The sequence below is a fragment of the Eurytemora carolleeae genome, unplaced genomic scaffold (genome assembly GCF_000591075.1).
Source record: "Eurytemora carolleeae unplaced genomic scaffold, Eaff_2.0 scaffold2579, whole genome shotgun sequence".
Classification (NCBI taxonomy): domain Eukaryota; kingdom Metazoa; phylum Arthropoda; class Copepoda; order Calanoida; family Temoridae; genus Eurytemora; species Eurytemora carolleeae.
The window spans coordinates 287-11531 of record NW_019398464.1 but is presented as its reverse complement, the minus strand read 5'-3'; the positions used below and the strand labels follow the sequence as shown (position 1 = coordinate 11531).

The 11245-nt window shown below is 30.9% G+C and overlaps 1 protein-coding gene across 1 annotated transcript; it reads right to left on the bottom strand.

Annotated features, from left to right (window-relative positions):
• Positions 1-125: 125 nt before the first annotated feature.
• LOC111717406 (MAR-binding filament-like protein 1) lies at positions 126-9184 on the bottom strand. Its single transcript, XM_023492904.1, has 3 exons — positions 8892-9184; positions 5892-6012; positions 126-1201 (listed from the first exon to the last, which is right to left on the bottom strand). Exons 2-3 carry the CDS (start codon positions 5983-5985, stop codon positions 318-320), a joined length of 978 nt encoding a protein of 325 aa, XP_023348672.1. The 5' UTR covers positions 5986-6012; positions 8892-9184; the 3' UTR covers positions 126-317.
• Between the last annotated feature and the right edge of the window lie 2061 nt (positions 9185-11245).

The following is an 11245-nucleotide window of genomic DNA, read 5'->3' as shown; positions in this document are numbered from 1 at the left end:
GTAACGGAGGGAATCATAAAACAAACATAACTCCTAAACTTAGGATTTGAATCCTAGAAGGTAACGGAGGGAATCATAATACAAACATTACTCCTAAACTTAGGATTTGAATCCTAGAAGGTACGGAGCTCAAATTCCACCAAAATGCAATAAAAAACCACACTAATTACTTTTACCATAAAAAGTACATATAATTCTTATGACAATAGATCCCATAATGACATTATTAACATTATTACCAAGTCGGAGATCAGATGCAGTATATTTGAATGTGGATAGTTAGCATTCTGGGTTAAGCTTCAGCTGCTTACAGTTATTTATTTACAGTTGTAAACACATCCACTGAATCCATTGAAACCATAGTTATATCCTGATGTGTTCCACTTGATGATGGGTTTGTATGTTGGATATACACTATATACTACTCCAGTATCATTAGCAGGAACCCGGTATTGAGTACCCAAGCAATCTTTGTATGTAGTATCCTTTAGTGCTCTGATCTTGGTTCCTTTCCCTGGTGTATTACGAACAACTTGACCATCCAGGCAGAAGGTTGACCCATTGCAGTTTTTGCATGGGCCTTTGGTATTATACTCATATATATCCGCTAATTTCTTCTCAAGTTTGGAAGTTTTAGTCTTAGAATATTCCAGCTGAATCTTGGTATCTTCCAATTGAATCTTGGACTCATCCAGTTGAGACTTGGTCTCTTCTATCTTAATCTTGGACTCTTCCAACTTAATATTGGTCTCTTCCGACTGAATCTCGGACTCTTCCAGCTGAATCTTGGTATCTTCAAACTTAATCTTGGTCTTGTTTAATTCAGTCTTGGTATTCTCCAACTGAATCTTGGTATCTTCCAATTGAATCTTGGACTCATTCAGCTGAGACTTTGTCTCTTCTATCTTAATCTTGGATTCTTCCAGCTGAATCTTGGTCTCATCCAACTGAATCTTGGATTCTTCCAGCTGAATCTTGGTCTCATCCAACTGAATCTTGGATTCTTTTAGCTGAATCTTGGTACCTTCCAACTTAATCTTTGTCTCGTTCAATTCAGTCTTGGTATTCTCCAACTGAATCTTGGTATCTTCCCCCTGACCCTTGACATCTTCCATTTGCTTCTTCATATCTTGAAACTGAATCCTTATATTTCCCATCTCCTCATATATTTGATCCAATTGCTCCTCAGTACGCTGAATTCCTAAATTATAACATAAATATAAAGAAAACTAGATGATTTTATGTGAAAAAATAAATAAGAAAAAAATCCATAGCCATGTTTTTATCCTGTTCTCAGATTTTGATGTCTTTGAAATATACGCAAAATTGTCTTGTCCTATGGACAAGGGTATGTATTTATTTTTAAGACAAGTTGTTGATCAAACTGTTTAAACACATAAGACTAATAAACTATTTTTTATCTAATCTAATTTATACGATGAGAACCAGAAAACTGCGGGATAGGAAAACAACATAAAAGTAATAAATAAGTGTATTTGATGTTGTAACAAAGCAACAAGTTTACTAGTGACTTATTAAATCCCTTGTTCAGTGAAATGAATCTGTTCACACTGCACAATTCCTGTGTCTTATTGTACTACTTAAAGTCACAACTTTAGTCCTCCTTATTCCGGAGTTTTCTGGTTTGATAGACAAACTATTAAATAAACCCATTTCTATGGACGACTGTTAAATAAACAAAATGAAAATACTAATAAAAAAACTATTTTTAACACAAACTGCTCTAGATCCGTATATAAGGTGAAGTTGGTTTGACATATTTCATGTCAAAGAGATTAAAGCTCATGTAAATACATCAAATTCCATTATTTTTATATTTTCCATAAGACTATTAAAAAATTCAGCTCCAAGAAATCCGTAGTCTCAAAACTAAAATGTATTTTGAATATTACTATAATCATTAAGTTTTTGCTTCAAAGTTTTAAATTTCAAGGTGGTTTTATAGGTTTATTATGAAAATAATTAAGATTATTCTATAGTAATACCTCCACTGTCGAATTTCCTCTTAGTTCCACGATTCTCTAGTAAAACCAACATTGTCTAAAACTGAATGAAAGTCTTCGTGTCCCACTATACATGACAGTGAAGAAAAAGCTTTAATATCGTCTTTAATCTTAGAAATAATATGCGGCAGTTGTTTGTCAACATATTTAACGTGTTTACCGTGTCTAGAAACAATTTTGATAAGTTACCCCTAGTCCTGGCATTTCGTAAATGTGGTCTGCCTGTTTTTGAGCTTTTAATTTAACAGGAAATTTTAAGAATTTTGTTCAGAATTAAATTCATTAAAAAGGACTACAAAGGAAAAACTCAGTTCTATTACAAAGCTTTTACGAGATTTTATTCATCTATTTTAAAAATGCAAGGAAGTCACACCCATCAGTAAAAACAAAAATAAATGTGAAGTTAGAATCAGTGTGTCTTTGTTCTACTATGTAGAATCGAGGTAAACGTTAAAATAAATATAATTTAAAAGGAAAAGTAAGAAAAACTGGAATAAAAACTTGAAGGTTTAAAGGTAGTATTCGCGAAAATTGAAATGGGGTACTCACGGCATAAAATAAGCACTTTTGATCGCTGTTAATCTTACTTCTATCTCATGTGTCTGTGAGGAGAAAATTGTTAAAAACGACTCATACCGAAGAGCGTAGCGTCCATACAATATCGAAAAGTTGCAACATTCAACCCGGATCGTAAAGTAATTAACACTGATTTATCAGACAAAATCGTTTAGAGGATTTTTCTCAGTAACAGTGGGAAACAAAGGACAAAAACAACAATTATCTTTCTTTTATTTTTCCTTTTTTTACTTTGCAATGGAACAATTATTATCCCCAACAGCTCTAGGGGGGGAAAATAAGTCCCCCCACACACCTGAACCCGCTCCTGTTTTAACTGCATCATTTCAATAAATTAATAATGAAAGTAAAGGTGTTTAGACTAGTATTTACAACACTTATCTTTTTATAAAAAATTCTTTCTTAATTTAGCAATAAGAGCCACAAAATTTTAAAATTATAACAATATTCTTGTTTTTCTCTGTAGAATTGAATGATGGAAAAAGGAAAGTGGCAGGTATTAACCTGTTTTTAAGATAGAAAACCGAAGATATCTTGGTTGTTTTCATAAATGTGTAATATGCTGTTGTACACACAACTCATTAAAATTCAAAATCACATTCACAATTGACTGTCCCTTAAAAAACTAAAAACCAAAAAAAGGAAACGAGTTTTTGCCACAAACTATTAATTCCTTAATATTTTCAACCCGATTTCAAAAACCTTTGATATTTCAAACTATGAATTAATGTTAAATGTTGAATTAATGTTAAAATGGCATTAGGTTGCAATGATATAGGGATTAGAAAAGTTGAATTTGTGGCAAAAAATCAGTTTCTTTGTTATATTTAAATCGACGCATAAGTTAAAATGAATAAAATTTTATTGGAAAAGTATGAGAAAATGAATAAAAGCTTGATATTAAATTACTTATCTGAAATTTAACAATTCCTGAATAAAATAAAATAAAACTTACCAGAAATATTCTAGAACAGTCCTAAAGGTTCTTTAAACTGTATTTAAGTCTGATATATCAATATTTATCTGAAACATACAATATGATTTATGCACAAAGATTTTTTTAAACTATTGCAGAATAGTTAACACATTTGAAAGATCCAACCGAAATAAGATTTATCATCACAATATGAAAGGAAACTTACATCTTAGAAGATTGAAAAGTGCAACCTGTACAGCTTATATTACTAATATACTTAACAAGAAATTTTCAAAAGTTTAAATGTTGATCATAGATCAACTTTAATCAATTTAAGATTTTTAAGCCAAAAGTTTTAACAATATAACAATATTACAATATTAAAATAGAGAGAGAATATTTCTGATAGAATATTTAGAATAAGATCGGTTACTTCTGATTTTGAAAAATATTTAACTTTTCTTCAGCATAAACTTTTCTGAGAACAATTCTATCACTCGGAGGGAATTATAATACAAACATTACTCCTAAACTTAGGATTTGAATCCTAGAAGGTAACAAAGATCAAATTCCACCAAAATGCAATAAAAAATCACACTAAATCTTGACAGTTCTTGTGACATATAAATTCTTAGCTCAAGAAACAATATTGAATACAAACATTACTCCTAAACTTAAGATTTGAATCCTAGAAGGTAACGAAGGGAATCATAATACAAACATTACTCCTAAACTTAGGATTTGAATGCTAGAAGGTAACGAAGGGAATTATAATACAAACATTACTCTTAAACTTAGGATTTGAATCCTAGAAGGTAACGAAGATCAAATTCCACCACAAAGCAATAAAAAACCACACTAATTACTAATTACACTTGCAAACTNAATGGTATTATTAACACTATTACCAAGTCAGAGATCAGATGCAGTATATTTGAATGTAGATAGTTAGCATTCTGGGTTAAGCTTCAGCTGCTTACAGTTATTTATTTGCAGTTGTAGACACATCCACTGAAGGAACCACGGAATTTATAATTTCCATATGTGTTCCACTTGACGATGGGTTTGTATGTGGGATATACCCTTTCTACACTTTCTACTACTCCAGTATCATTAGCAGGAACCCGGTATTGAGTACCCAATAAATCTTGGTATGTAGTATCCTTTAGTGCTCTGATCTTGGTTCCTTTCCTTGATGTATTACGAACAACTTGACCATCCAGGCAGAAGGTTGACCCATTGCAGTTTTTGCAGGGGTCTTTAGTATACTCGTATATATCCGCTATTTTCTTCTCAAGTTTGGAAGTTTTAGTCTTAGAATATTCCAACTGAATCTTGGTATCTTCCAATTGAATCTTGGTCTCGTTTAATTCGGTCTTGGTATTCTCCAACTGAATCTTGGTATCTTCCAACTGAATCTTGGTATCTTCAAACTTAATCTTTGTCTCGTTCAATTCAGTCTTGGTATTCTCCAACTGTATCTTTGTATCTTCCATCTGACCCTTCACATCTTCCATTTGCTCCTCAGTACGCTGAACCCCTAGATAATAACATAAATATAAAGAAAACTAGATGATTTTATCTGAAAAAAATGAAAATAAAAAATCCATAGCCTTTTTCTTTCCCATGTTTTTATCCTCTTCCCAGATTTTAATGTCTTTGAAATATACGCAAAATTGTCTTGTCCTATGGACAAGGGTATGTATTTATTTTATAGACAAGTTGTTGATCAAACTGTTTAAACTCAAAAGACTAATAAACTATTTTTATCTAATCTAATTTATACGATGAGAACAATAAACTGCGGGATAGGAAAACAACATAAAAGTAATAAATAAGTGTATTTGATGTTGTAACAAAGCAACAAGTTTACAAGTGACTTATTAAATCCCTTGTTCAGTAAAATGAATCTGTTCACACTGCACAATTCCTGTGTCTTTATTGTACTACTTAAAGTCACAACTTGAGTCCTCCTAATTCCAGAGTTTTCTGGTTTGATAGACAAACTATTTAATAAATACATTTCTATGGACGACTGTTTAATAAACAAAATGATAATAATAATAAAAAAAACTATTTTTAACACAAACTGTTCTAGATCCGTATATAAGGTGAAGTTGGTTTGACATATTTCATGTCAAGGAGATTAAAGCTCATGTAAATCCATCAAATTCCATTATTTTTATATTTTCCACAAGAATATTCAAAAATTCAGCTCAAAGATATCCGTAGTCTCAAAACTAAAATAGTAAGAAATGAAAAATAGGATTTTGAATAGATAATATTATTATAATCACTAAGTTTTTGCTTCAAAGTTTTAAATTTCAAGGTGGTTTTATAGGTTTATTATGAAAATAATTATTCTATTATAATACCTCCACTGTCGAATTTCCTCTTAGTTCCACGATTCTCTAGTTTAGTGGCTTCTTCTAGAGCGTCAGAGAATATTTTCAGGCTTGAGGAACTCATGTCCACTGTTCAGGTTGTCAGGGGTACCTTGAAAATTAACGTTAAGAGGGGAAAGAATCAGTCTACAATTTCTCTTTTTAAAGAAGATGATTTTTTGCCACAAATTCTTATTTTCTTATTTCTAAATCTTTGCAACCCGATCAGGCCCGTAACCAGGTGCAAGGGGTCAGGTTTCACCCCACTTTCTTCTAAAAAGGGGGCTGCAGTGACGAATTTGCAGTTGCACCCCCCCCCCCACCTTTTTTAAATAAGTTCTATTCTTGAAAAATTAAGATTATGATTTATGGACAATCAAATTTTCAAAAATTAGTCTTCATCAAAGTTCGATTTTCATTAAATTTTTAAAAATTTAGAAATTTAGAAAATCCATGAAATCTTATCATGAAATCCGTAAAGCGCCCTAAAAGCCTGAACTGAAAACTTTGGAATGGTGGATATTGAGATTAATGTTTAATCCTCTCTTTTTCTTAACATCAAGATTAACCTAATCGTGTCCTTGTTTCCTGAAAAGTGTATAAAATTCAACCAATCAGAGTCGCGTATATGAAGCCGATAAATTTGAAATTTTGCGCGCCGTATAAGATTATATACAGAAGCTGGAGGGACTTTACTTGATGTTTCTCTATAATATCCCAGAAAGAACGGTTTAAGAAGAAAATCAAAAGTGTGTCCATTGGATACTCAAGATTAAGTAATTGGGATTAAGGATATCTCATTCTAAGTTTGATTCACTATAATTTGTAGAATTTTACAGTTGTAACCAGTAATACTTCATACTTTCCTTAAACCAGACCCATAGCTTAATATTTTGTAATTTGTAATTTGTATGCATGCCCTGAACATTTACAGAGATTAATAAACAATTTACAATTTACAATTTACAAAGCACGGTGATAATTCATAATTAAAAGAAAAAATGAAGACAACAATCATTCCATTGAATTATGGTTACCACTAAGAATTAAGTAACATTAAATAAATAAGGCGTCAGCAATATTTTGTCATTGTTATATAAAAAGAAAAGAATTGCGTCCATAGGCGTGTGTATTAAGGAACTGATCTTTGACACAAACTCTTATTTTTCAATCATTATATCTTTGCAAACCAATGTTGTATATCTATTATATTTCAAACTATGAATTTGATGTTTAAGATAAAATCTAAGTTTGAAATATCAACTGAAACTGAAGATATTATAACCTGTTTTTAAGATAGAAAATGGCAGATATTATAACATGTTTTTAAGATAGAAAATGGCAGATATTATAACCTGTTTTTAAGATAGAAAATGGCAGATATTAACCTGTTTTAAAGATAGAAAATGGAAGATATTATAACCTGTTTTTAAGATAGAAAATGGAAGATATTATAACCTGTTTTTAGATAAAAAACTGAAGATATTATAACCTGTTTTTAAGATAGAAAATGGCAGATATTATAACCTGTTTTTAAGATAAAAAACTGAAGATATTATAACCTGTTTTTAAGATAAATAACTGAAGATATTATAACCTGTTTTTAAGATAGAAAATGGCAGATATTATAATAACTAAATCCAAAGTTTTTGTTTATATTTAAATAAACTTGCGCTTTGCCGCGTAGCTTTAACCCGCGTAGAACCAGAGTAAGATCGTCTTCGTAATTACGAGTCAGCTCCAGGTACGAGTTCTCTCCAAGCATGACACCGGGCAGAATTTCTATCTATCTATCTTCAAATCATTATATTGCCATTTTGGCCCTAAGTGCCCTATCCTATGCATCAAATTATACTAAATTTGTTTAAAACTATTATGTTGAAAAAGTAATGAAGTGTCAGCGTTCTAATGTAAGCCTTTTTTATGTTATTCAGAAAAAGTCACAGGGGGAGGGAGGTGGAAAACACCCCCCCCCCATCCAATCGTGATAGGGTTAAAAGAAAAGATGAAGACGACAATTCCATCGTATTTTGGTTACTACCGTCTTAATATAATGTTAACAACATTCAATTAGTAACGGCGCCATCTATATTTTTTATTGCTACAGAAAATAAAGACTTGCGTCCTTGGACGTGTGTATTAAGGAACTGATTCTTTCTTTGCCACAAATTCTTATTTTTCCATCATTATATCTTTGCAACCAAATGTCGTAGATCTTTGATATTTCAAACTATGAATTCTGTTAGATAAAATCTAAGTTTGAAATATCAAAGGTTTACGCCTTCAGATTGCAGAAATATAAAGATTAGAAAATTCAAGTTTGGGGTAAAAGTCAGTTTTTCTTTTCCAAGTTTTTAAGAGATTTAAATTCTATTTGAAAATATAGGAGTTTATCAGACGGGAAATTTAACAAAGGTGCGCGAAGCGCTAAGAGGAATTTTCTATTAAGTGGGAAACAAAGGACAAACACAACACTTATCTTTCCTAAAAAAAGATTCTTTCTGTACTTTGCAATGGGAACAATAATTACCCGAAAAACTTCAGGGGGGGGGAATAATCCTCCCCCCCCCAGCCCTGAACGCGCTCCTGTTTGTACTGCATAATTTCAATTAATTAATAATAAAAGAAAAGATGTTTAGAGTAAAGTTAAAGTTTCTTTTAATAAAAAAAAACACAATAAATTCTGATTTATCAAAGTATAGGTTTGAAAAATCAAAGGTTTACACCATCAGGTTGCAAATATGTAGGGATTAAAAAATTTGAGTTTGTGCCAAAGCAAAAGTTTTAAGAGACTTTTCATCTTTTTAAAATTGCATAAAAACAAATATCCATATGGAATTAGAATCAGATTCTTTGTTCTACTAAAATCGACGTAGACGTTCATAAATATAATTTTAATAGGAAAAGTAAGAAAAAAAAGGAATAAAAACTTAAAGGTTTAATTCTTATCTCAAAGTTTAACAATCCCTCAGTTTCTAAAATATAACTTACCAGGAATATTCTAGAACAGTCCTGAAGGTTCTCTAAACTGTATTTAAGTCAGATAAATCAATATTTATCTGAAACATATAATATTATTTATGCACAAAGATTTTATTGAACTATTGCAGAATAGAACACAACTGAAAAATATTAACTATTAAAAATTAGATAACAACAAATTGAAAGATCCAACCGAAATAAGATTTATCATCACAATATGAAAGGAAACTTACATCTTAGAAGATTGTAAAGTGCAACCTGTAACAGCTTATATTACTGATATACTTAACAAGAAATTTTCAAAAGTTTAAATGTTGATCATGGATTAACTTTATCAATTCAAGATTTTTAAGCCAAAAGTAAAGTTTTAACAACCTAACAATATTACAATATTAAAATAGTGAGAGAATATTTCTGAGAGAATATTTAGAATAAGATCGGTTACTTCTGATTTTGAAAAATATTTATCTTTTCTTCAGCATAAACTTTTCTGAGAACAATTCTATCACTCGGAGGGAATCATAATACAAACATTACTCTTAAACTTAGGATTTGAATCCTAGAAGGTAACGAAGGGAATCATAATACAAACATTACTCCTAAACTTAAGATTTGAATCCTAGAAGGTAACGGAAGGAATCATAATACAAACATTACTCCTAAACTTAGGATTTGAATCCTAGAAGGTAGCGGAAGGAATCATAATACAAAGATTACTCCTAAACTTAGGATTTGAATCCTAGAAGGTAACGAAGATCAAATTCCACCACAATGCAATAAAAAACCACACTAATTACTAATTACACTTGCAAACTTATCTTAATCTTAATCTTTTACCATAAAAAGTACATATAACTCTAATAGATCCCATAATGGTATTATTAACACTATTACCAAGTCAGAGATCAGATGCAGTATATTTGAATGTGGATAGTTAGCATTCTGGATTAAGCTTTAGCTGCTTACAGTTATTTATTTACAGTTGTAAACACATCTACTGCAGAAAAAATTACAGGTATATCCTGATGTGTTCCACTTGATGATGGGTCCGTATGTGGGATCTACACTTTCTACTACTCCAGTATCATAAGCAGGAACCCGGCATTGAGTACCCAAGCAATACTTGTATGTAGTATCCTCTATTGCTCTGATCTTAGTTCCTATCCTTGATGTAATATAAACAAATTGACCATCCAGGCAGAAGGTTGACCCATTGCAGTTTTTGCATGGGTCTTTGGTATTCTCGTATATATCAGCTAATTTCTTCTCAAGTTTGGAATTTTTAGTCTTAGAATATTCCAGCTGAATCTTGGTATCTTAAAACTTAATCTTTGCCTCGTTTAATTCAGTCTTGGTAATCTGCAACTGAATCTTGGTATCTTCCAGCTGAATCTTGGACTCATTCAGCTGAGACTTTGTCTCTTCTATCTTAATCTTGGACTCTTCCAACTTAATCTTGGTCTCAATGAATTCAGTCTTGGTATTCTCCAACTGAATCTTGGTATCTTCCAGCTGAATCTTGGTCTCGTTTAATTCAGTTTTGGTATTCTCCAACTGAATCTTGGTATCTTCCCCTTCACCCTTAACATCTTCCATTTGCTTCTTCATATCTTGAAATTGAATCTTCATATTTCCCATCTCCTCAAATATTTGATCTATTTGCTCCTCAGTACGCTGAATCCCTAGAAAAAAAAAAAAAAAATTGGAGAAAATAATTCATTTTGTTTTGGAAACAATAAGATTTTTAAAACACAGAATTCTATAGATAACCTGTTTTCTAGGTGAATTGTTTTATGAACAAACTGTTTTATAAACAAACTGTTTTATAAACAAAGTGTTTTATGAATAAACTGTTCGAAACACAAACTTTTTTATAAATAATCTGTTTTATGGACTAACTTTTTAATAGACAATTTACATTATTCCATAGACTAACTATTTTCAAGACAAACTAAAAGTTTTAAAAATAAAACTTAAGCAAAGTAGTTGGAAATGTCTTACAAGGAAATACAAATACTGGACTGAAAATTAAATGAAACCAACTTTTTAGTCGCTGCTTTGATACTCAACAATGTAAGAAGTAAAAATAAATTTTAAATCTTAAAAGGACGGTTTAGAAATTATTATGTGCGAAACAATTTAAAAATAAAGTAGTTTTAGTTTGAAGCAGGAAATAAAAGAAATGTGGTAAGGATGTATACAATTAAATAATGTTTAGTTATTCACCCTTGTTTTAAATGTAAAGGTGGTTTGTAGGATTATTATAAAAATATGTTATATTTTTCTACCTCCGCTGTCGGACTTCGACTCAGTTTCTTCCTTCTCTATCCTTCTCTGTCAATGTCAGGAGTACCTGAAAAGGA

What these genes read in the sequence shown, in the direction of transcription:
- LOC111717406 (XM_023492904.1), bottom strand. Translation starts at nt 5,985, where the DNA reads ATGAGTTCCTCAAGCCTGAAAATATTCTCTGACGCTCTAGAAGAAGCC. An exon ending in GAGGAAATTCGACAGTGGAG is followed by an intron (nt 1,202 to 5,891) that starts GTATTATAATAG and finishes GTTATAATTTAG; the next exon opens with GAATTCAGCGTACTGAGGAG.